Genomic DNA, 27,205 nt, shown 5'->3' with positions numbered 1-27,205 from the left:
AACCATTCTTAATTAACAAATCAAACAACATCAGTTTATTCTGCCCATGCTTTTTTGACCATATGGTGGCTGTCCTGAAACTTAGAGTTCCTCATAGAATATGCCAAAGCATTTCAGACATACAATTTCAGAATGGCGGCCATGTTTCTAAAGGTACACAACTCTCATCATGGACTATTATAGCAAATCAGACAAAAACACTGCATGAGTCAGTCAATCGGACCAGTGGTTCTTTAGTTTCAGAGCCAATTTCATGTTTTGTTGTATTCTATTGTCACCGAGTGGCAATGTAAGTTTCATTTACGAACATCAGTGCATTCATAGATAATATTTTTCTGCAAAATTCAAAATAGTGACCCCAAAAACGAGCGATATGGGAAAACTGCATATCGATCAACTTGGCATGCCACACTGAATCTGTCAAGTCTCCAAATTTTTAGTAATTAATTTTAGTTTAGATACAATTATGGTTGTAGCCTTTGCTTAAGGATGTGAGATATTGCAGTATTATTGTGACATCCCTATTTTGGGACCACTGTAGCTTTATACCCATATACCAGCACTGTGATCAAGTAGCTTTGTTCACGATGTGTTTGTAGTTAACTCACGAAGAGCAGCTGCAGCAGAAGTTGCTGGATGAGCAGTTTGCACTGCTGCAGGCAACAGTCACTGAGGCTGAGAACATCATTCAGGATGCTGTTGCTACACTAGATGACCCCCTGCACATCAGCTCCTCCAGCTCCCCAGGTAGTGCCCCCCATCAAAATAAAACTTCAACAATTATTGACTTTGTGGATGATCTGCATGATTTTAGTTAAATATTCTCAACTTGACTGTCACTAGATTACCTTATTAGCCGAGCAGAGGCTACGCTCAACTCCATTGATAAGCTGCAAGTGGGCCACTCTGAGTATGTGAAGAAAATGAGGGGTATGTTGTCTCTTTCTCCATCTCTCTTTAAGCATTTTGTTTGTGTGCATGTTCTTTTTATTCTTGTATGTGATTTCTTGTTTCCTTTGTTTTTGGATCAGATGCTGGGAGTCTCGTTAGGGCTCTTACTAAGTTTTCACATCTTACTGCTGACACAATAATCAGTGGAAGTGCGACGGCACACATGGCTCATACTGACGACGCTGACCGTAAGAGCACACACTTACATATGCACAAACCCACAGCTCTGTTGCCATAGATTGTGGATAGTGTTTTGTTATATGCAGATTATGTGCTTTTTTTTGGATGAATCTCACAAAAAACATTAACATATTCAGGTGACATTTCACTCCAAAATCTAAATAATTATTTTTACGTTTTATTTTATAAATAAATATAATTCATATTAATTAAAATATTGTTTAAAATTATATATTGTTTAAAATGATAAGAGGAACTAATGTTCCTCTTAATGATCTACTATAAAATGTATTAATTAATATTCATCAGGAAATGAGGGTAACCATACCTAACCAAGACATTTTTGCATACAGTCACATTGATAATATCAAGTTGTTGTTTTTTTTTGCCCAACAGTATTACATTGATATTTCTGGTCTTTGTATCAATATTATAATTCATTTACATGTTTATTCATATAATGTACTGCACAATATGGATTTAATTATGTTTCTGTAAGGCACTGAGATGTACTGAATCATGTTGGATGTATCCTGTTGTATTTTGCCACAGGTCTGACGAGCTTTATTTTCTTTATGATGAGTGTTGGTGGTTATTTTTTTTTCAGGGTGAAATGTGAACCTGAACATATTTTCATGAAATTCCCTCTTATAGAACTACCTAAGGAGTATATTTTTGTATTTGTATTAGCATGTTTATATGCATTTCTTTCTCAATAGGTTTGACGGAGCACTGTAAAACTTGTGCCACCCAGAGCCTGCAGTATCTTAGGAATCTTAAATCAAAAGCATCTCTAAAGGGGGCTGATCCTACCTCGATTCAAGCAGCAGTGCAGAAGATTCTTAGAATAGGACAGGTGAGGTGCAAGGAGATGCACAAGCTCAATTCCAAAACTTGCGGTCTACTATGTAGGTTGCTGTTTTGCTTTGTTTCTTTTTGTAACTTTTTTTTTTTTTTGCTTTTAGCCATAACAACCAACCCAATATCCAGGACTTTATATACATACTGTATTAATACTTTATACATAGATACATACTTTATATACCGTATTTTTTGGACTATAAGTCGACCTGAGTATAAGTAGCATCAGTCCAAAAATACGTCATGACGAGGAAAAAAAAACATATATAAGTCGCACTGGACTGTAAGTCGCATTTATTTAGAACCAAGGAACAAGAGAAAACATTACCGTCCACAGCCGTGGTTCATTTCTCTCGGTTCATCTCAAATTAATTTTGATAAATAAGTTGCACCTGACTAGAAGTTGCAGGACCAGCCAAACTATGAAAAAAAGTGCGACGTATAGTCCAGAAAATAGGTACATATACATATTTAATTATTCATAACATTTACATATTATTTTACTCCAATTATTCTGGGTTTCTCTCTCTCTCTCTCTTTCTCTCTCTCTATCTTTCTCTTTCTCTCTCACTCTCTTCTCCCCCTCTCTGTCTGGGATTATTTATTTATTTTGTTTTCTTGTGCAGGATCTGAGGCCAAAAGGGTTAGATGTTGGTAAGGACGAGCTGGGTGACGTGGTGGATAAAGAAATGGCTGCTACCTCTGCTGCTATTGAGGAGGCTGTCAGGAGAATTGATGTGAGTATAAAGGGTACAAAGTGCTCTATTAGACACAGAAAAGCAGCTGGTAAAACCTTCCTGTATTATGACAACTTTTTATTGAAGCATATTGTGCAGCTTTTATATTAAATTGAAACTTCAAAGCATAGACATATTCTCAAATCACTGCCGTACAGTCTCAGTGAAGTTTCAAGTATTTTGTCACTGATTAAATTTGTCAAGTCTTTTAAGGTCAAGCTTAAGTTCAATTAAGTCTTATATTCCATTATTTTCTTCTAAATTCATGTTAAGAATGAAATCGCTTTTGGTAATAGTTATCAATTTACTGCTGTAAAACTAAATTACAAAAAAAATAATTTAAAATGTACTTGTTCATTAAATCATAAAATTATATATTAGTCCGGAGGGATGCCAGATTGGAAATAGGTCGGGAGCTTTTTAAATGACCCAAGTCTAAGTTTCGATTCTTAATTACAGGGGTAACAGCAGTCATTTTTACTGCAGCTGGAACAACACCATTACCTATTATTTTAACAACTGCTGGATACAGATGCTCAAAACAATTCTGTATGTAGGGGGGGACGCATGAAAGTAGTAGTTTTTATTCCTCAAACCACTGTAACAATTAAAGTAAGGTCAAGTTGCACAAAATTTGAAACTGCAGTACCAAAAAATTTGGATATACTGGAATAAGAGGTAGTAGGAGAAGACGGCAACACTTAGACATTAGCAATTTTTGTAGGCTGTAAACGTACTACCATTTATTAGCTTTGAGCCATGCAACAGTGTTCTATAGCCGCTGCCACTCTGCGAGGTGATCTGTCTCTCTCCTCATGGGCCTGTATTATTCAGGCTTAACCCTCTGAGGTCTAGGGGTATTTTTGGTGCCTGGAGAAGTTTTGTCATACCCTGACATTTGTGATTTTTTTTTCAGTTGCTTATAAACATCTAAATGGCTAAAGTCTAATCTCACTGTAATCAGCACAAACTGGGCTATAATAATATGTGAGCAGCATTTATGTTCAAGATTGTGTTTTTTGAGAGTTTTCAAAATTATGTGAAAATCATCTTGCTCACTCACAGAAAACAATATATTGATTAAAATTTTCTAAGACACTTTTTGTTGGTAAAAGTCATATGTGAGTAGGCGTCAACAATCATGAATATCATTGTGATTTACACCTGAGAAAACAAAGGCCCACATAATGAGCTGTATAATGAGGCATTCAGTCAGGTTTGTGACTGAGAGGGAAGAGTTACATTAAAAATAGAATGATAGGACAAAATAAATGTATAGATTTTATGTTTGTAGTTTATTTGGAATATATTTAATTATCTCACAACATAATTTAGTATCCACTTGCGAGTGCAGTTAATTTTTATTTTCAATCTGATTTTCTACAAACCAAAAAACATTTATTATTATTATTATTATTATTATTATTAATAATAATGTTTTTTTCAGGTTTTTTTTTTTTTGGATAAATTGAAAGAACCCCATTGTTTATTACATGTGTTACAGTTACATTTATTTGTTACATTTATATTATTTAAATCAAGCTTTTGATTGGTATAGCATCAGAACGAGCTTTATTGCCAGGTATGTTTATACATACAAGGAATTGGTTTTCGTGACAGGAGCTCCGCAGTGCAACAGAATGACATCGACAGAACAATAAACATAATAAATAGTAAAAGAATAAAAAATACAAATAAGAAGGTAAGGAATGACAATGTACAGTACATTCCTTACCTACAGTAGTGGTGTATATTGTTATTGAAACTTCATAATGTTTCACTTGATTATACAAGAATAAGTCAGGAATTATAGTTTAACTAAAGGCAAAAAGTCTACCTAGTAGCATGTTTACACGGTGTTTGAAAACTAGTACAAGTATATAGATAAATAAAAGACTTACTCGTTTATGATCTCTGCTGAATAAAGCACTTCATTCTAAAATCCAAATCTAAAATCCTGAGGTAATCACATCTTTTTGGGGTGAATTGTCTTATTCCTCTCATCGCGAAGCAAACAGTAAAATAAAAAAAACTTGAACAGTCGCACTGCGTTTTTGCATGGGCGTATTCAAGCCGCACGCTTCAGTGAAACATAATCTGAATAGCTCGTTCATCTATAATATAATTAGATATAATGAAGGGAGATGTGGAAAACGGACATCGTGTTTTTTTATATGAATTACTTTATCACAGAATGTTTGTTTTCGGCAGCACTTGCTTAGTTAAAAAGTACCGTATTTTCTGGACTATACGTTTTTCATAGTTTGGCTGGTCCTGCGACTTATAGTCAGGTGCGACTTATTTATCAAAATTAATTTGACATGAACCGAGAGAAATGAACCAAGAGAAAACATTACCTGTAACCTACACTGAAAATATGGAGTGCCCTCTCGCGGCTGTAGACGCTAATGTTTTCTCTGGGTTCTTGGTTCTAAATAAATGTGACTTATAGTCCAGTGCGACTTATGTTTTTTTTTCCTCATGACGCATTTTTTTTTTTTACTGATGTGACTTATACTTAGGTGTGATTTATAGTCCAAAAAATATGGTAGACATGTCAAGCTTTCTATAGATATATACCTCATGTCTCTTCGTTGAGTATTCACTGAGTTACAGTTCATTTTAATGACGCGTAGGGCTGTAGTGCTCGAGTCCGGTCGAGTCCAGACTCGAGACATTTTTCTGTCGTCTCGGACTTGTCTCGGACTCTTTGCATTTGCACTCGGACTTGTCTCGGACTTGGCCATTGGACTCGCCAAGTCTTCTAGTTGGTCTCGACCGAGTCCAGCAAAAAAAAAAAAAAAAATTCTCCTTCAAAACAAAAACACATTTGCATGATTTCGCGACTGAAAACGTGTGGAAAACGCTAGGCGCGCTGCTCTCCTTATTTCCAAAGCACTCTGTAATCTGCGCTCGCGCTCCAGTGGCGTCTGCTGTTGCTGGGCAACCATGACTCGCTCTTCATGATGACGCAGACGTTTCAGCAAAGAATAAATGGATTTCCAGCACTAAACATCCCTTGTATTAACTCTGCTAATATATTCATTTACAAAATGGCTATCCTTGTACAGCTATGATCATCTGTTTCTCCATCTTGGCTTTGCTTTCAGTATTGTTCCAGGAAAGGATGTGCATGACCAGCGGTGCACGTGCTGCGACCTGAAAAGTTTAGATGTTTCTAATTTAATTTTCTACCTGTTAGATTGTGTTTTATTTACATCTACACCCAGATAGCCTTAAACGTACCCTTTACAATAATGAAATACTAATTATTGTTGTACAGTATAGGGGTTGCAAGACTACTGATTTCTGCTAGTAGATTTTTTAAAGAAAAAAATGCTTGAGTTACTAGACTACTCGTGGTTCATGCTATTGTAAATGAAAACACATTAAATAGTTTTTTTTTTTTTTTTATCAATCAACACATATTCATGTATAGCCTTATGCAACAATTACATATGTAAATTTTAAAAACTTTATAATTATGACATTACATATTTAATTTTCATGTAACAGCCAGTATTTGTATCTGTGACAATCACAACACTTTTCGTATCTGCATTCGGATACAACATCATACAGTTACTTGATAAGACCCTTATGACTTTCTATATATTTTTTCGTAGTTATCACTGAACAAGTATGTCGTGTTAAACTAAAATAATTATTAATTTTTAAAATAATATTTATCATGCAAGCAGAGAGATGCCATGACAAACGTTAAGTGATCATTTGAACACGACTGAATCCATTCAATGCGCACATTTTCATTACGCAGAACAGAACACTTGAGCGAGTCTTTATGTTAATGAACTTCACTTAACAGATGTGTGTGCCGCGCAAACCAGCAAAAGGTAAAGATGCAAACATGTAGGACAAGTAGACAAGGTATCTGTATCTAAGCTGATTATAGCCTACTCTTGAACTGATTTGGTTTTTGAGAGACTGATACGCGCAACGCTGCTGTTTGATTGGTGAGCGCGCTGTGCTTATTCATTCGTTTCACATCGTAGCCTAAGCTTTAAACCATTGCCTTTTAAATATATACAAATAATATGACGTGTATGATGTATTGTTATAGGTAAAATTACTCTTGCAACGCTCTGATTTCTGAGAGATAAACAGAGAGGAGACAACAATGCGGTGTTTGATTTGCTCTCTTTTCACTCATAAAGTTTACATTCATTCACTTCTGGCGCTGATCCCCTGGCTCACCTGTTATCTAGCAAACACCAGACTGTGTCAGCTTCAGCCGAGTATTCAGGCAGAATTATTCCTTGTCCGTTTTTCGTTTTTTTAAGCCATTCCGAATAAGGCATTCGGCTTCAGGTACAACCCTAATTATTACATATTTTATTTTTTACATGTAACATAGATAAGGTCATATAGTAACAGCTCCACGCAATATTGTAATTCTAAAATTCACATCGTACTTGCCAACACTTTGTATGCATTATGGTTAATGCATGCTGGAGTAGTCGATTGTTTCCGACAGCGCTCGACTAGTCTATGCAAACACTAGTATAGTATGACAAAAACGTCACTGTATTTATGTGCGCATGCCCAGTAGAGCCAAACGTATGCCTTCTAGCCTTGCTGTGCGCATTTGTCATATCCCGAGCTTTGCGTGTGTCTGTGCACTGTGCCAAGGCATCAGTCATATACATTTTTGACCACGTAAATAAAATGAAAATAAAGTACATACAAATTATTTGACCTTACAGCTCCAAACTTTGCTCTAGAGGGCCAGTGTCCTTTATAGTTTAGCTCCCAGGGTCGGACTGGGGGTAAAACCAGTGTTCATTACCAGGGCCCCAAAGGAAGAGAGGACCCTTGAAAAGTATGAATCTGAAATATATTTTATTTTACCTGGATATTTTCATGGACTGCCTATGAATAGGGCCCGGGATCTTGTGTAACGCCCCTGTTAGCTTTAACCCTAATTATACACACTTGAACCATCTAATCAAGCTCTTACTAGACACACTAATCTTCCAGGTGTGTTAAGGCCAGCTGGAGCTAAACTTTTCAGGACATTGGCCATCCAGGATGTAGTTTGGAGACCCCTGTCATACAGAGTTTTTACTTTGCAAATGCTTTTTGATCATTACAAATAATAATGTCAAATTATTTTCTTAGAATAAGAGAGATGCTGTCTCTCGCATCACATACATTATCAGTAGTTAAGTGTGTGGTCTTGAAGAAGAGCCTTTTTTCTCTCATTTGGACTCGGTCTTGACTTGGACTCGAAAATTTTGGACTTGGACTTGACTTGGACTCGAACCTCTTTGGACTCGGTCTCGACTATTCCTAGACTTGGACTTGACTTGGATTCGACAAAGCTGGACTTGACTACAGCTCTAATGACGCGTTTGTAGATGAAGATCACCGCAGACAAAGGCTCCAGAAAACACACCTTGTTTGTTATCTTTATTTTATAAATGTAAAAAATTTTGTTATTATGTCTGTATACAAAAAAGTAGACCCTTCACAAATTTGATGGATGTATTGCTCTTATCTGTACGATCAAAACTGAAAGTGTAATTTAAGTTCTTTTCGGAGTTATCAGGAGAAGATGCCTCATTACGCGTATACGCCAGAGGGTTAACTGGCAGTGTTTACAGGGCTTGTGGATGATGGTTGTCATGACCTGCCAGTTCTACATGAAACTGCGTGCTGTGACAGACCTCACATTTCGAGCTACTACGGTGACCACACAGTCCCTTGGTCGTGTGATGTCCACTTTAGTGGTCCAGTTGCGCCATCTCTGGCTGTGTCTGGCCGACATAAAGGAGCATGATGAGGTTCAGTTCCTGAATGCTCCGGTGTCTCAGACAAGCTTTTTTGGTGACACTGTTGAGTACTTCGCCCAGCAGTTCTCAGCAGCACAGAAGCAGACAGAGGCGATTAAACACATCCTGCACTTGAGGAAACCTGCTGCTTCCATCCCAGCTGCAGCCCCTCAGCCTGCTCTTCGCTGTGGTTGCACCCATGCGGCTGACCCTTTCCCATGCAGCAGCAGCCTTCCACCATGCAGCGTCGTGGAGCCGGTCGTAGGCAGGTCCGCCAGCCCAGCCAGGCCCCCGCCAAACCTGGCGGTAAGTGCAAGTGCAAGAGGTCCTCAGACGGGCTGCACCACCCCCAGAGGAAGGCTGGGGGTGGAGAATCCTTTGAGAATCCTGTGGCACCGTCTCTCAGAGCCTGGTTAGCGCTCCCTAGTATGTCTCGGTGGCTACTGCGGACTATCAGACTCTGCTACACGATTAAGTTTGCCCCAGCATCCCCCCAAGTTCAGAGGCATCTGGTTCACTTCAGGCAAGGCTGTCTTGGGTGCAGAAATCGCATTCCTACTGGCAAAGGACACGAAAGAGCCAGTTCCTTCAGCAGATATGTAATCCCTTCTCCCTGAAGGAGGGAATGGACTCTTCATGTCCCGTCGCCACAATTGCTGTACCACCACTGAGCTGCCGTGCAAGCTGCCATGCAATAATGTGGATTGGTCTCTCTAGTGATATCACAATTTGTCATCACTGATGGGAATTCTCTGTTCCCTCCTTCAGTGAACGAGAGTTACATATGTAACCGAGACGTTTTTTTGTGACTTTAGTGTGCCTTGAATTGAACTTGGACTTAAATTTTCCTCTATGATGGACCTAATTAATCCTACAAGATACCTTCCCAAACTGTTATGATTAAACAATGTTTAACAATTGTCCACTAGCACTGTGAGTTTTAAACTATCTGGATTTGCAAAACAAGGTTAAATTAGACTTTATTACAAAACTATATTATACGCCGTTATGATTATTTTGACAAACATTGCAATTGGTTTTGGACTGATAAACGATTTACATTCTTATTTAGCACACGCTTGAACTTGAACGCTTAAAAAAAAAATTATGTCATGAAACACTCAGTAGAAAGAAAGAAAGAAAAAAAAAAGATTTTCAGGCCTGGAAATATCATAGAAAATGCTAGAATCATTAAAGTCCAGTAAAAATCATGGAATTATTTTTTTCCTTCATAATAAATATCTTGGCTTTTGCTATTGTTTTGATCTTGGTTTTAATTGTTTGACTCTACAGGAAATGATGAATCAGACCAGGAAGGACACAACAGGAGTGAAACTGGAGGTCAATGAGAGGTCAGTGTTTTTGTAGGCCAGTAACCAGTTGATAGAAAAAAAAAAAAAACAATAGTTAATTTTAAATTGTCACTCATTTAATATTCAGAATACATTTGTGCTTTCATTCATATGCATTTTGTCTTCTAATATTTTTTCTTCAAGAATCCTAAATAGCTGCACTGACCTTATGAAGGTATGATTAATGGCATTTAATGTAATTATAGATGACTGAATTTAACATTTGGTACTCTGTTTACTACATTGGTATGTTTATTTAGTGAATATATACAAAAAAAATACTTTATCTGTGAGGCTATATTTTATTTTAAACCTTTGCAGCTTTTTGTCTTTGTTACATTGCAATTACAGTGAGTACTGCGTAATATATGAAATATATATAAATGATTGTTAATATCCTGCAGGCCATTCGTCTTTTGGTGTTGGCATCCACAGACCTGCAGAAGGAGATTGTGGAGAGTGGAAGGGTAAATTGTTAAAATACGATTATTATCCTTTTTCATTTTTGTTTTATCTTTGTTATCCTTAGTAACCTTAATTTGTACTTTTAAAGTCAGTTTGAATGTGTATCAGTCTGTTTCTAATATGCATTTTTCTAAATACAAATCTATATATTTTTATTTCAGTTGAGTAACGTTAACTAAGTGATACCTTAACATGCATTGCTGGTGTTTATCTTTCAAGGGAGCAGCTTCAGTGAGAGAGTTTTATGCTCGTAACTCTCGCTGGACAGAGGGTCTTATTTCTGCATCCAAAGCTGTAGGATGGGGTGCGACACAGATGGTGTATGTATCTTTGCTACTGTTTACCAGCATCATTCTGCCTTGAGTGGTCTAAAATTTGTTAAGAGGAACTTTCCACGATTTTGATCTTCTAAAAAAAAGTTAAAAATATAATAAAAAATGTTCAAGAATGTTATTTGTAATCTGCTTTAGAAATTATTTTTTGTTTCAAAGAGCCAGGACCATCTTGAACTAAAGTTTCAATAAACTTTTTGCAAGTTTTGTAGTTATCACAATACCAGTTGCATAGTGCTACTATAGCAGCAACACTACTGATTTTTATTTCTCGCTGACCAGCAACCATTCTCTATTTGATGTTTCAGCCACCAGAGTAGAAACATCTTTTGCCAATTTAAACATTTCAAGCAATTTCAAACCATTCAAGTAGAGAAAATGTGGAAAAAAAAAGTGAATTTTTTTTTTTTTATTGCTTTTAATTTATTTACTTTTTAGTTAGTCTAGTCTAGTCTTTGTGCTGTGGCATCAAAATTTTATTTTAATATCTGTGAGATAATCATAAACTTCAATTAGAATGTTCTTATATGGGTCAAAAACAACAACAAAAAAGATTTCAAAAACATTTATTTGTATTTTCAAACCCTATTTCAAATACATTTGTGTTTGAGCTCAAAATTTGCATATCAACTTGAGGGAGTGCATTGTAGTTTTTGTTGTTATTAATGAATCTATGCTTTCCCTTTGTAACAGTGATTCTGCTGATAAAGTGGTGTTGCACACTGGGAAGTATGAGGAGTTGATCGTCTGCTCTCACGAGATTGCTGCTAGCACTGCACAGCTTGTTGCAGCCTCTAAGGTTTTACTTCTATATCAAAATACAGATACCTGACTGCACTAGACTGCATTCATTTATTCTGCATGACCATATTCTATAACCTTAATCCTAACCAATACCTAAACTTAGCAACTACCCCTTACTAAGCAGTGATTAGGAGTGAGGCAAAATTCATGTAATATGGCAAGAAACAGTCAGTTGTGTAGAGAGTAAAGATAATCAAAAACATATTCTGGGTTGTTTAACACATTTTTGTTGACTACATAATTCCATATTTGTTCTGTCGTACTTTCAATGTCATAATTTTTATAATTGTAGACAGAGTGAGTGAGTGAGTTTTGTTTGTTTGTTTTACTGTTACATTCCCAGTATAGGGTCAGGTAAAATATTTATGTGTGTGTATATATATTTATGAAAAGTGTTTTAGTCTGTACTTTATTCTAAAATAATAATAATATAAATAACAAAAGAGGGTCTTGAAAACATGCACACATACAAAATACATCTCTCGACACTTCCTTCTGACTGCAGTAATTTAGCTCTAATTTTTTCTTCTTGTCATAGTTCTAGTAATGAAATAGTTATTTTTCCCCCAAATTGGAACATCTTCCAAATGTTCATTTATAAACATATATAAACATATATAGGTTATAAATGTTCGCATTCCAAACCAGGATATGTACAAATGGTCCATAATGGTCTATACTGCATTGTCCTACCCAGAAAATGCATCACAAAATTTGACAATTGTGTTGCAGTCTGGAGCCCTGCAAACTGTTTCGTGTAATCTTTTGTAATATTTGCTTTGTTTTATCTCTGTACTGTGTTTTAATTTATTTACTTTAATCAAACTTTATTATTATTTAAATGTTTTAAAGCATTGCCTTACATCTTCCCCTTTCCAATTACAGGTGAAAGCTGACCGTGGCAGTAAGAAGCTTGGCGTTCTTCAGCATGCCTCGCGCCATGTTAATGAGATGGCTGCTAACGTGGTGGCTTCCACCAAGACCGGGCAGGGCCAGATCGAGGATAAGGGTCAGTGTGATGAGACGGGGGCTTTCGGGTCATGCTTCCTTGTGTTTTTCTTCAATAAGAAATTTATATTGATGCTATTTAATCAGAAGATAACCTTTTTTTTTTTTTTTTTTTTTTTTTTGCATATCAAGGCACCATGGACTTCTCTGGCATGTCTCTAATTAAACTCAGAAGAGAAGAAATGGAGTCACAGGTTTGTTTATTTGTTTTTCTTTTTTGTCACATGCATAATGAAATAAATAATTTAAAGTGTATGCACGAATAAGTTGACACTTATTTTTTTGGATTTGGGGAACTAATCAACTGAGTTATGCGTATGCTTGATATAATAGATGGGCCTTTAGTCTAGATTTAAACTGACAGAGCGTTTGCTCTAAGACGATAAAAAAAAATATTACTAATTTAATGTTTCATATAATTCAGTATCAATATTGAAAACATTTTATAACCTTAAACAGATTAGTAGAAAAAAGGTTTCAATTAAACCACTGTATTTTTAATTTACCTAGTTTATAAAAAAAAAAAAAAAATTTAGTTTTGATTCAAACACAGAATCAAATTTGAAACAAATATCCCCTTATATTTTACATGCAAATTAATTAAGTGTCAAGGAAACATTTGGCCTGTCTGCTGAGGCCAAAGGAGGGCGCAATGAGCAAAATAATAAACCTCATTAAACTGTTTATTTAATGCAATGGAAAAATGGTTGTCTTTATAAAAAAGTGCATACCATCTTAACTAATATTTATAAATCAAGTATAATTTCATAAATTGCATAATTATGAACAAAACAGCATCATGTATATATGCATAGCTTAATAAAATGGATGTACAGTACATAGATGGTTTTGGGATTCTGGGTATTATCAGTTGGCCAAGAATTGTATTACTGCAGTGAGCGTGATCGAAGGAAGTTGTTAGGAGTCCATTCAAAGCCTTACAAATAATGAGCAAAAGTTTACAGTATCAAGTAATCAGACGAATTTTTACCTGATAAACTGGTTCTAGTAAGCACTCCAGCTGCTCCAACATGGACCACATTTTGCTTTTTGACACTGAGAATATGTGCTGTAAATTAAAAATATTTAGCGGAAAGGTGCCATTTTTCAAAAAACAGTCCCTCCAGGATCTCATTTTTTTTTAATTACTGATTTTGTGGTGTTTTGCAGTGAAAATGTACAACAGAAAAATTGTTCTATTTTTATTACCTTTCTGACCTCAATAACCATTAGCCTCTGAAATATATAAAAAGAGAACTAGGGATGTGCCTGAATAGTGTATCCAAATCGGAAAGGAAAAGAAAACGAATTACTTGTTTTACGCTTCTAGTAGCTAAGTGTTAAGTTGCTTGCTAGTGGTACATTATGGTACATAATAATTCAAATACCACATAAAAAGAGTAAGGAGACATGACTGATAGGACAGTGGCTAATGATGTGTTAGTGTGTTATGCTTAATCCAGGTTAAAGAGATAGGTCTTTAATCTAGATTTAAACTGCAAGAGTGTGTCTGCCTTCCAAACAATGTTAAGTTATTCCAGAGTTTTGGCGCTAAATAGGAAAAGGATCTGCCACCCGCAGTTGATTTAAAAATTTCTAGGTATTATCAAATTACCAGAGTTTTGAGAACGCAGAGGACATCGAGGACTATAATGCAAGAAGAGCTTATTAAAATACTGAGGTGCTAAACCACTCAAGATTTTAAAATCTTATATGATGTTTAATAGGGAACCAATGACAATGTTGATAGAACCGGGCTAATGTCTTCATACTTACTGATTCTTGTAAGAATTCTAATTGCTGAATTTTGGTATAGCTGGAGTTTCTCTGGGCTGTTAAGAAATGTAGAGCTGAGTATTATCATAATAACAGTGAAAGCTAACACTGTGCTTCCTGATAATATCTCCCAATGGTAACATGTAAAGTGTGAAAAGTAACGGCCCTAGTAATGAGCCTTGAGGTTCTCCATACTGCATCTTGTGATCGATATGATGCCTCTTAATTTACTGCAATGAATTGATGGCAGTCAGATAAATATGATTTGAACCACGGTAATGCACTTCCATTTATGCCAGAAAGTTGTCTAGTCTATTAAAGAGAATGTTGTGGTCAGTACTATCAAACGGAGCACTCAGATCCAATAGCACTAATAGAGAGATACAACCATAATCAGATGATAAGAGCAGGTCATTTTTAACTCTAAGGAGAGCAGTCTCAGTACTATGATATGGTCTAAATCCTGACTGGATATCCTCACAGATACCATTTTTCTCTAAGAAGGAATATAATTGTGAGGATACTACCTTTTTCAGTATCTTAGACAGAAAAGGAAGATTTAAAATCGGTCTGTAATTAACTAGTTTTTCAGGGTCTAGCTGTGTTTTTTGATGAGAGGCTTAATAACAGCCAGTTTACAGGTAAGTGTATTGTCACACCCCTAGTGTCTACGAGCATGATGGCTCGTTGTTTTCCATGTGTATGATGAAGCTTTTACTCTTCAGGTCAATCATATATTAATTTTAAAAACAAAAATCACTTTGAATAAAGAAAGCGGTAACTTTGCCATTAGTTTCTTTTCAAGTTGCATTCTTTGTATGTGCTGCACTTTATTTGTACCATTTAGATTTATTAGATTAGATTCAACTTTATTGTCATTAAGCTGAGTACAAGTACAGAGCTAATGAAATGCAGTTAGCATCTAACCGGAAGTGCAAGAATATATTGTTTTGTATACATAAAAGTGCAAAGTAAGTGAATCTATGATATAAAGAATGTACAGTGGAGTTGCTATATACAATAATGAGCAGATTATATACAGAATATAAATAGGAATGCAATGTAGGGATTATATGTACATTATGAACAACAGAAACGTGAGAACAGTGGTAATAAATACAGTTCGATGATTGTGCAAAAGTATTGTTAAACAATGTATTCTATGCAAAATAACAGTAGTGCAATATTTCTATATAAAGTTTACTGTGCTTTGTACAGTAACAATTTTAGACCGTTTACAGTAATAGCTAGAACAGTGTACAGTCTGTGCAAAATATGAGTAGTGCAAATACATAGTACTGTGACCAGTGCAGTAAAAGAGCAGGTGCAGGTTAGATTGGTGGTGTTTTTATTAGTTTATTTATTAGAATTTGAAATATAAATAACAACAATATTGTGATCTCCGCTAGCAGTTCCTTTACAAACCCCAAACATTGTACAGGACTCCCTGAACTAGTCGCATCCAAAGCCTTGTCTACAGCCCTCCCACTCTTACTGTCATCAATTACAGTTTTGATGTGTGTCTCTACTTCTGAAACGTTCTCTGTCAGCCTAACTATTTCCCTGCTTTTATCACAGAAAGAGCTAAACTATACATGTAGCAAGGTGTGCAAACAGCAATAGCTGGAGAAGAAGCCATTTATTGATTCTGACTTACTGCTGTTGTTTGATGAAAAACAGTACGGTAACTGTTACAGTACTGTAGATGAAATATACAATTTATTTTGTTGTTTGATTAACATTAGTGGCATTCAGCAGCACATTTTATAGGCTGTTGTCCCTTTAAGACCCAGACTTTAAGACACAGATCCAGCATAATGATACACATCCGATTACTTTTTCAACGGTAAATCAAAAACATAACATATCGTCCAGCCTTTAGTTTAGCATTAGAAAATGTCTAGTCATCTGGCTTTTGATAATTTGTTGTAATGATTAGCTTAAAGGGAAAGATGTATAGTTAATCTTTATTACTAATTACACATTTGTATTGGTAAAGTGCCATGTGAGATTGGTCTAATTTATATCTTAAAAAGACTAGGTTTGATTTACCCCTTGAATAACAACTAGTTGAGCTCCTCTAGAATTCTTAAGATAACCATCTTAACATAGTGACTGTGTTTATGTAGCTGGCCCAAATTTGGATTTCGGTAACACTTTATTTCACAGTGTCCTTGTTAAACATACTTACTGTTGTAATAACAGTTTTTATACAAAATGCATGATTATAAGCAACTAACCCAAATCTTTTACTACCTAAATGTATTGTATATTTACACTGTATCAAGGACGCCTTAAAATAAAGTGTAACCTCAATTTTCATTAGATCTGAATTACCGGCTCTCAGGGAAGAGATAGTTTTCACTATCTATGTTATGAAAAAGGGTAGTGAGCTTAAACTGCCCATCCTACACTTGGCCACTGTGATTTTGCCAATTAAGACCATTATGATGTTCCTGGATCAATGTCTTTTGTTGATCCTAGATCGACATTGCTTTATAAAAAATATATAGACCTAAGCCAATCCCTACCCCTTAACCTAACTCTACCCATAATTTATTCATAAAATCGGAGAGAAAAATTGGTGAATAACCAGTGTATAAGCATCTAACTCATGATTGTTGGCCTATAAAGCTGACATTTCTTGAAATTGTATCCCTAAATTTTGATTGGTTTATTGGAATGAAAGGCTGTTGATCTATGAACATGTTGTACTTGGTGAAACCATGTTCGATTCCTATACTTCTGACTTGGTCACCAAGCAGCAAAAAGATGCTGTGTGCCACAGCACAAATAATAATGTTAACACTGGCAAAGAGAAGGGATGTGGGCCAAAAAACAAACCTCCAGAAATTCCGTCTTGATATATCGTACTCTGTGGAAGTGCTCGGACAATGCACCATTTCCCCATGCCTTCGCTGTTAAGCTGCACTATTTTCATAACTGGTTAGGACAACCTGCAAGGTGCCCCAGCTCAAGATTATTATTCATATCGAGGAGACGCTTCTGCTATTTCCCAATCTCCAGCCCCCACAATACTGAAACAACATGCTCACTTTATTAGAGCCAAAGAACTATTTGAGATCACCCAGGGAAGCTACAGGTTACGCACAATGGAGAATTTTTTTCTTTTGTACCCTATTCTTGCTATTGTTGAATTGCTTTTACTTTCCTTAATGATGTGATTTTCACTCTATGTAATACTAGTTTGCTCCATAATTTGAGTTGTGTAAAAGATGAAGCAGCCTGTTTATTCCATAAATAAATTCTCTGACTGAGTGCTTTAGAATTTCACTCTGTTTTCAATTGATCTGAATTGGCTGCGCAGCGCATCTGTATTTGACATAACATAAACTCTAGTGTGAAAGGCGCATGACTCGCCGTCACTTTCTCTCACACACACACAGCGAGAGACAGAGAAGGAATGTCAGTCTGACCAATGGCGATTCAATTGCCATGTCTGGAAAGGGTTGATATGGGTTACTTTTACATTCTCTTTTTGTACTTTGTAATGTGTGAAATTTTGATTGCATAAATAAAAAATATGAGAGAATTAAAAAGAAAATCTTACCATTTGTGTTCTGAAGATAAATTTATATGGATTATGGGCAAGTAATTAATAACTATTTGTAGACTGAACAACTACTTTGTTTTTAGTCATTCTTATGCACAAGTTTAAACAATAATATTAAAAGACCTAACTTGTCTGGTTATGTGTCCGGTAGTAATTTACCAGGAAGAGAAGTTGCCAGTAAATTAACTTTTGGATGTTATTTGTGAATAAAGCATAAAATTAACAAGGGGACGCTGATATAAGAAGTCTGTTTTGGTCCAGACATCAAAGTTCTGATGAAGATGCTCTAGATAGTATAATTTTTGTCTTTTAATCGTTTTTTAAACCTATGTAAACATGCTAGATATGCGTCTTTACATAAATAATTTTGAACAAACGTCTTTTTTAAAAGCAAAAAAGAATAATGTGTGATCAACCCCTTGGTCCTTTCACTCAGGAAAAAAAAGAAAGAAAGAGGAAAAAAATTCCAAGGTCATGGTTTTGATTCCCCTTCTTTTTTTGGGGCGGGGGGGTTGGCAGTGATGGTGGAAAAGAGGTTTATGTTTTTCATTAAATAACACATTATAATAATAAAAAAAAAAATTCTGCTTTTGAGAATCACTAGCTGACGTTGCTTGAACGTTCTGGACAAGTGCTTGAATTTAACTTAAAAATCACTATGAAACTTTATGCAGTAGTTTGGCACATTTATGAATACTAGAAACCAAGTAGTACTGTGGGTAAACTTGATATGATGCATATAATTTAACCTTGGATTTTATTTCCTCTCCCAGGTGAAGGTTCTAGAGCTTGAATCCATGTTGGAAAATGAACGTTTGCATTTGGGTGAACTCCGGAAGAAACACTATGAGATAGCAGGTGTCCCTCTAGAGGAGATGGACAATGGCATGGGAGCCTCTTCACTTGTGACTGCTGCGCCGCCCTCTCCTAAACCCTCTAAGCCCACTCTAATGAAGAAACCAGCTCTTGCACAAAAACCCAACATCCCACCCAAAAGCACGGTAACATTTTTTTTTTTCTTCGCACTTTTCCGTCTCTTATCATCTGTTTAAGTTTACATATCGAGGTGTTTTCATATGTTGCATGGAGATGTCACTAATGGCATGGTTTGACTTTTATAGCTATAGGTGAAATAAAAATAAATAAATAAATAAAACATTATTTTTAGTATTTGTAAAATCATTACAGGCATTCTAATTTTCTGTATATTTGTTCATCAATGAAGGAGTTGATTTGCTTTACACTTCCAATCACAGCCAAATTATTTCAGTAAATTCAAAGAGCCACACAGCCCACCCTGGCAAAAGAGCCCCAAAAATCCAAAAAGATAAAGCTTATTTTTTATTCTAAAATTTCAAAAGTGTAATATATCTGGAAAGCATGCTCTTTTTTGCCACACTCTCATTAATACACACAGAGACATTTGAACATTTTGACAACCTTGTTGTAAACAGTACCCTGCTGGTATTCTTATTTGATATCACTAAATAGTTTTACCATTTAAAAGCTTTATTGCTTCTTTTCTATATGTACCAACTAATGGTTTCTGTAGAGATGATACTGCCCAACACTTATAGCCAGGGCAGACACAGGTAATAACACATGCAACACACAGTCACATTTGTTATTCCAACAATTATTAGAAACAGCCCAGTGTTGTGTGTAGATTTGTAAGTGTTCAAAGTTGTCAGAAAAGTTTTCTGATACCCAAAACCTTATAATTAGTTAACAAAACTGTATTAACTACATTACATAGAGGTAGCTGTGAAATAGTGTGAAGCAAGAGTGCTAACAAAAATGTGATTCATTTTTTTTTATAATATATCATCTACTAAAGCTGTCCTTTTCTTACAGTTGAGGTGAGCCCATCTGGATGAAGATTTATGAAGACTTGTTGAATCTCAAAACATCATTAACCCTTGTTAATATTTTTTTTTTTTGTTATCTTTTTTTTTTTCCACTTTCTGTGTCTGGTCACTCAAATGTTTTTCCTTATCTTCTATGTAAGACCTTTGCCTTTTTTCTATTTGAGAGTGCCTTAGAGGCTACAAAATTTTAAAATTGTATCTTAGATGTAGAGCTATAGTACTGGGTGTCCATAATTTAAGTACAATTTCAAATAATTTCATTTTTAAATTACAGATATTTTGCTTTAATTACATTACACATAGTACGTTATACGGCATAAAATAAATAACATTAGGCTTAAGGAACACCTACATTTTTGCAAAACTCCAAAAACGTACTGTATCTACAGAAAAGTAAAACCAGTTTTATTTATTTTTACACAAATTATGATTACGGGGCAGATCATTGATCAGTAAAATCTCATTTGTGCGGTTCCTTGCACAATACTGTTATTACCTAAAAATAAAAATAAAATAAAATTAATTAAAATAGTACCATAGTTAATAATTAGGTGACCTTGGTGAACATTATTGTAATGGATTTTTCCTGTTCATTCACAAACATTATTTTGTGTGTGATTCTTAGAAAATGTAATTCAAATATATTAAAAAGGTACTCCGTTTTATGATAAACAAAAGGGTATTACCATGGTGGAAAATATTTGCAATGTTGTGCATATCTATCAAGTACTGTATAAGCAGAATCTGTTTAATTGGGATTTTTTTTTCTTCTTTAAATTAGGATCTTACAAAAATGTATTTTGCTTTTTTAGTCTCTCTGTCTTAAAACGTGTCAGTGTCTTTATGCAACAACTATATATTAATAATAACATATTTTAGTCATGTTTGACTCTCCCTTGTGATCAATATTAAAACAATCAATAAATATTTGAAAATAATTTTTTTTGAAATGGATGTAGTTAAATTAAAAAATGTTTTATAATTTATGTACTATAATTTATATTTTATGATTCATCAGTAATGTTTTGTCTGAAGAGGCAGGGGAAGCGGTGCCAGGGCTGGAACTAGCTTGCTTTGTGCAGTAAAAATATTTGAAAATGTCCCCACAATGACCTGAAATCAGCTACTGTACCATACTGTAAATCAGCCAGTGGTCTCCATAATAATTTAAAACTTTACACATACTAAATAATTTCTAAACAAGAAACATGTACAAATACAGAAAGGTTTTTGTCAAGGGTATGTAATTGGAAATGTGTAATGGGTCTAGGAGATGGAAAAATGTATTTGCCCTGCTATGAAAGCATCAAAGATCTGTGTACATAGCCAATCAAAATCTTAAATAATGATAGGGGAATATTTTAAATATTAGTGAAATTTTAGAATTCCCCATACTGTAAAGTTATCATGGAATTATTGAAGACAAGTGAACAGTCTGTAAATAAAATAAGAAAAGTGTGTGCAGCCAGACTGAAGGGAGAATGAGCTGAATAAATAAACCTGCTGCCTGCCCTGCTATCTGCTACCAGTTAAATAAAAGATAAAAGTAATGAAATTGCATTCGGAGATAGCAATATATCTTATCTTTATGTTCTAGCTCTCCATGTTTGCCCTTTAAGAATAGTTTTTCTGGTTCGAACAAGAAGGTGGTGTGCATAAAATTCCATAACATATTCTTTCACATCAAAATCATCAGCCATTGTTACTTTTAAGCTGTGATTTTTGGACGCTAGTCCTTCTGGTGAAGATCTGTGCACAAGTCTTCACTCTCCATTTGTAAAGAAACTGTTAGCTTATGCTGGCCAGTGTTGCCAGATTGGATGGACAATTTCCAGCCCAAAAGCTCAACAGAGCCTGCCCACTGAAAAAAAAAAAAATAAATAAATATATATATATAATGTGAAATAATATTATTGCCATGCCATTCAAAGTTGATAAGGATAATTTTTACGTTAAATTAAAACACAGTGATACTAGGAAAATGGTTCATATCAGGGCAAATATATGAAAGAGAATTACCAAATATGACTAAAATATGCAGGCACATACTGTCAAAACTTGCACATATTGGCAAGTTGGATGTAAGTGGTCAAAAAAAGGAACGCAATTGGCAGGTTTTTCACACTTGTTTGTGTATGATATCCAACAATTAAACATTAACAACAATAAAGCATTTACCTTCATGTCACACTTTAACTTAAGACAGATATAGAGGAATCCTTTGAAGTACATATTGTTTAACATGGTACAAAAGTACATACCGTTTTAATTTTGCAGTCAAAACAGCTTTCAAGCATATACCAGTCTGGACAGTTGAAAATCTTATCGTGCCATATTCAGTTTCATTTTTAAATTAATCACTTTTTCTGTTATATTAATGGCCTTTTTATGACTTTAATGGGAGAGGACAGTGGAGAGATGACAAGAAAGCATTGGGTGTTGGATCCAAAAAGGACCTTGACCACAAGGCTATTGGTTTAAATTTTGATTAGTTTATTAAACTGGGCTCTGATTTTGGAATTGCAGTGATATTAGAGCTTTTATATAATTCACTTTATGAAGGTCAAGTCACTCTTCCACTCTTTACCATGTAACTTATATTTAGGCCACTCTGTCTGCGGATCCCTAGTGATTGGCTAAAGAGTGCGGCTGGTGACTTTTCAGTGGGCATGTGTGTTTAGTAATGTCATAATGACCGATTGGATGCAGTATATGCACACTTTTATTTGTTAACCAATTGCCCAGACTGGATTAAAGGTAATAATGTTGTAAAAACGTAATAATGTTGTTTAGCTTCATTGTTATAGCTCAGTGCATCGTCAAGAGCCAGGGGTATTGCCATCTTTCCAAGTGAAATCCTTCCTAGATATTCTATGGTCAACTAGTATTATTGGAAAGTTGAAGAGTGTAGGAATCGCAGCATGTGAATGCCAACAGCTTTTTAGGACAGCGTTTGCATTGGGAAGCAGCCAAACAGTCCCATGACATTTTTTGGGGGGATGTAAATATGTATGAATTCATATAATCTGCAAAGCCATCACCTATGGTTAGGTTTAGGGGTGGACCTTCCTGGTCATGTTTTACTTAACACATTTTTATAGGAGTCAGATCAAACAAATATATACAAAACTGATAACATTACTTATGAATATAAATGATGTTGGGTTGACGATCTGTGTACTGTACGTGTTGTGAATGTGGAGAATGTGTGAGTCTGTGAAATGTGAGTAGGCTGTGTGGGTATGCTGTTCTTGATGTAAATATATGTTGCTTGCTTTGACAGATGTAGTTTTTGAGTCCACTGAGTGAGCATGATCATGTATTGAGGCCAAGTACATGGCATCTTCATACATGTCTGTTCTAAGGCATAACAAGATTCCTCCACCCAGCATGAAGACGGTGGCACCCCAGCCCAACCCGTAGCCCCAGTAGAATTCATGATGTTTGCAAGAATTTGCCATCGATGAATGTGATTGGCTAAAGAACCAGAGAAGATACCTGGAGGACCACTACAAGAGAAAAAGACAATGCATTCGGAAACATGAATAACTGGAATAAATAATGTGTGTGTGTATACAGGTTTGGTTGAGTAAATTAATTGTCATTTTTTTTTTACATTTTTAAACCCTTTTAACCATAAAATTACTCTAAAACTCTCTTATGCAGCTTTTATAAAATAACAACAACTGTAACATTACAATAATACACCAAATTAAAATTAATATTTTAACTCATTAATGATATAAAACACAACCTAGTCTTTTGCCAAAAGCATGGTGTCATTGGATGCACTGAGTAATCTAGAAAGATTAAATTTGTATGCAATAACAGGATTTTAAAAACAATTCTGTAAAATGCACAAGTGAAGTAATATATGTGCCAGAATGATTCCTCATTATAGCATGTGTCAGCATATTGTAGCTGTATTCAGAATTCTTTTTCTTTTTGATTATAACTGCTTTTTGGTAAGCCAACCAAAGTTTCAGTAGTCAAGTTTCAATGTAACAAATTCAAGTATGAAGTGCTAATCGATTTGTGGGTATGTGGTGCAAGTGAGAGAGTTGTCTGTCATCTGAATGTACTTTTAACTGTGTGGTCCACTGTATCAAATGCCTTAGAGAGTTCAATAAAATGGGCTGCACAATGCTTCTTACCTATAGATACAATAAAGTCATTTAAAGCCATAAGAGCTGGCGATGTTGTATGTCTTTTTCTAAAAACAGACTGGAAGTCCGATAAAACTTTTTGTTTTGTTTTTTTTTGTTAAAAAAATGATTACATTTATCACTAACAAGGGATTCTAAAACCTATACCAGAACAGACAATTTAGATATCGGTCTGTAGTTAAGATAGAAGGGTCACCACCTTTTAACAGGGGAACCACAAAGGCTGATTTCCAGATGGAAGGAATGACATTTGTGTTTAAGCTCAGATTAAAAATATTAGTTAAAGGCACAGCAATGCAATTTGCTGCTAGCTTTAAAAAGTAGGGATCCAGTTAACAGGGACTGCAGATTTTGTCATGTCCAAATTCTTGAGGGCTTTATTTACAGCTTAAACTATAATAGGATTAAAACTAAAAGACTAACAAGAAGGATTACGGATTATGAAGATTTTTTTTTTTTAAAGATAGAATTATTGTCCCTGATTTTATCTCATCAAATTATATTAATCCTTTGTTGAAGAAGGAAATTGATGAGAAAATTGATTTATTTGCAGCGATTGGAAAAGTATTGTACGGAAGTATCTGGAAAGTGCTGTTAAATGGTTAAAAAATACAAGTAATATTGTATGGAAAGATACTTTGGAGATTACAGAGACAACAAAACCAGCATGGAGGGTTCTTTATAAACCTCCCTTACCTAAAAGAGTTGGTGATCTTCAATGGTGTATTCTCCATGCGCTGTAGCAATAAAGTCTTTTGTGGCAATGTTGAACCCAAATGTATGTAAGAATTGTCCTTTTTGTATTGAAAGGTAGACTGTGTTTTATTGTTTTATGTTTTGTAACAGACTTTCTTTTTTGTCTAGTCTTTTAGAGTTTATTTTTGACTCTTTTGGGGTATGTTTTACAAAACATGATTTTATTCATGGTTGTATGTATACTATGAAGAATAAATTCAAATTTCAGTTGCTTAATTTTATTGTTGGCATTGCAAAATTTGCTATTTATGTAACTAGGATATATAAAATCGAACAAAAAGGAGATCAAGAGATTATTAGAGATTTAAAAAAAAAAGTGAAATCAAAACTTTTGAGTTGAATTCTTTTAATTAATGTGTGCATTGAATATATATATATATATATATATATATATATATATATATATATATATATATATATATATTTTTTTTTTTTTTTTTTTTTATTGAATGGTGTTGTGATGATGTGCTGTGCTCATTACCTAATGATAAACTTGTTTTTTTCAGAAGTATAGTTATTTATTTATTTATCCCCCTCATCCCCATTATATTGTATTGAAAAGTATTGTGATTTTGATGTATTTTATGTTTATGACTGCGGAATGAGGTTTGAAAAAAAAAGTAATAAAAGGATTGTCAAAATTCAAACTCTCTATCTCTCTCTCTCTCTCTCTCTCTCTCACTCACTCATAAATACATACCATAACGATAATCACCGCAATCATTTATAGACTGTTATCTTGTACCTATAGATTAAAGAAAAGGTTAATAATTGAAATTTTTTTACAGTGGGTGAAGCGTATAGAAAGCGATTTATAAAACGATTAGCTGGAAACCAACGACCACATTCTTCGATTCATATATTTCTTATATAGTCTAAACCTAGGGTCAAGGAAATTTATAGCGGTGTGTGATTCAGTCCATTGGAGGCTTTGACAGATGAGAGACATTAGTGTTTAATGAAGATGCACAGCCTATAAAAAGCATGCGGTGTGCTATCACCAACATGCGCAAGGTCATCACTGACATTTACATCAACCGGTGTCGCCTCTTCCGTTCATGTTAACCGTTGGTGAGACAGAGAAAGGAGCGGTTTAAAAAAAAAAAAAAGAAAATTCACTTAATTATCATGGCTAGTGAAGCAAACTGAAATTGCGTGTAAGCAATAACGTTGCTGCTTATATAGATCGAGTCTGCTGAGAAGGTTCACTGCCACTCTCGCGCGACACTCACGACGTGACATTTGTATTTTCTTCCTGGATACTCCAAGATGATGGAATACACATCTGCAACTTAAGCTGATTTCGTGCAGAACTGCATTTGTTGTAGGCTATAGCACCACGGGAAGACAATAAAAAGGAATAGTTCCGGTTTGATTTCAGTAGGCTATTTTATTATCCTAAAAGGAATATCCTTCTTTCAACATGATAGATGAGCGAATCATTTGGAGGAACTTTTTCACGCCTACACCTGACGATCTGCCTGGACTTTTGCAAAATGGGTCAACCGAGGAACCGATTTGGGCCACCACCGTGGCGCATATAGGAAGTTCGGACTCCAGGCTGCCGAGTTTATCCACATATCTTGGACTTTTTGTGTGTTTGCTGCTTTTTCTTTTGGCCCTAATGATTGTGATGCTTTACCGGATGAAACACACTATCGCCCCGTTACCGTCAGACGTGGAGAGCGCTGGGCAAACAGAGATGTTTCCTGAGGTAGAGTTACGCGCTGTCTGATGATGTGGGTCCAGACACAGTTCCGACAAATAATGCTACCTATCAGATTATGCTACCAAAAATGTATATCGTAAGGGTAGGTTTAGGGTTGGGGTAGGTGTACTACATGCTAGTAAAGCCTCACAACCAAAATCATGCTGCACGCAAAATCTGATAGGTAGCAATTTTCGCTATCGAATTATGCTACCATCGGTTTAAATGGGAGGAAGCAAAATGTGTCAGTGTAGCACAAATCGTCAGAACACCGGCACTGGTTACAGAGATTTTTACATTTTATAGACATAGCCTACATAACATGGGGCTAACATGCTGTGAAATTGTTTTGATCGCTGCATATATATTACATTTACTGTAGGAAGAATTACCATTTAATTACCCTTACGAAAATTAACCATGGTTTTACTACAAATAAAACCAAAAAACCATGGTTACTGTAGTTAAACTATGGTAACCACAAATTAACCATGGTTTTGCTATATTAAGCATAGTTTAACCATGGTATTTGTAGTAAATCTGTGGTTTTACAAATGGCAGTCAATACACCAAAAAACCATGGGTTACTACAGTTTTACTATAATAAAACCATGGTTATTTTTCGTAAGGGTAGTGAGAACCATGAGCTAATGAGATGGCTCTGACGTACACATGGTGAGTGTTTGTTGGTAAATGTATATTATTATTATTATTGTTATTATTTTAATTTTATATTTTACTTGCATGCCTTTACTACAAATAACCCCCCCCCCCCCCCAAAACAAAAAACAAAAAAACAAAACATGGTCACTATAGTTAAACCATGGTAACCACAAATTAACCATGGTTTTGCTATTAACCATCGTTTAACTATG

At 35.1% G+C, this 27,205-nt stretch overlaps 1 protein-coding gene across 1 annotated transcript in view; it reads left to right on the top strand.

The window, feature by feature from the left end:
- hip1rb (huntingtin interacting protein 1 related b) overlaps positions 1-20,680 on the top strand; it is a 62,453-nt gene extending 41,773 nt beyond the window's left edge. Inside the window, exons 19-32 of the mRNA XM_026254811.1 lie at positions 600-747; positions 844-930; positions 1,032-1,139; positions 1,851-1,987; positions 2,619-2,729; positions 9,815-9,873; positions 10,018-10,048; positions 10,278-10,340; positions 10,558-10,658; positions 11,364-11,469; positions 12,360-12,483; positions 12,615-12,676; positions 18,606-18,833; positions 19,687-20,680. Of these exons, the coding sequence (XP_026110596.1) occupies positions 600-747; positions 844-930; positions 1,032-1,139; positions 1,851-1,987; positions 2,619-2,729; positions 9,815-9,873; positions 10,018-10,048; positions 10,278-10,340; positions 10,558-10,658; positions 11,364-11,469; positions 12,360-12,483; positions 12,615-12,676; positions 18,606-18,833; positions 19,687-19,695 (1,374 nt within the window). The 3' untranslated portion in view covers positions 19,696-20,680. The remainder of the gene's footprint in view (positions 1-599; positions 748-843; positions 931-1,031; positions 1,140-1,850; positions 1,988-2,618; positions 2,730-9,814; positions 9,874-10,017; positions 10,049-10,277; positions 10,341-10,557; positions 10,659-11,363; positions 11,470-12,359; positions 12,484-12,614; positions 12,677-18,605; positions 18,834-19,686) is intronic.
- Positions 20,681-27,205: the final 6,525 nt, after the last annotated feature.

This window comes from Carassius auratus, chromosome 5 (assembly GCF_003368295.1).
Source record: "Carassius auratus strain Wakin chromosome 5, ASM336829v1, whole genome shotgun sequence".
NCBI lineage: Eukaryota > Metazoa > Chordata > Actinopteri > Cypriniformes > Cyprinidae > Carassius > Carassius auratus.
Note: the sequence above shows the minus strand (reverse complement) of the source record. Positions and strands in the feature narration are given on the sequence as shown.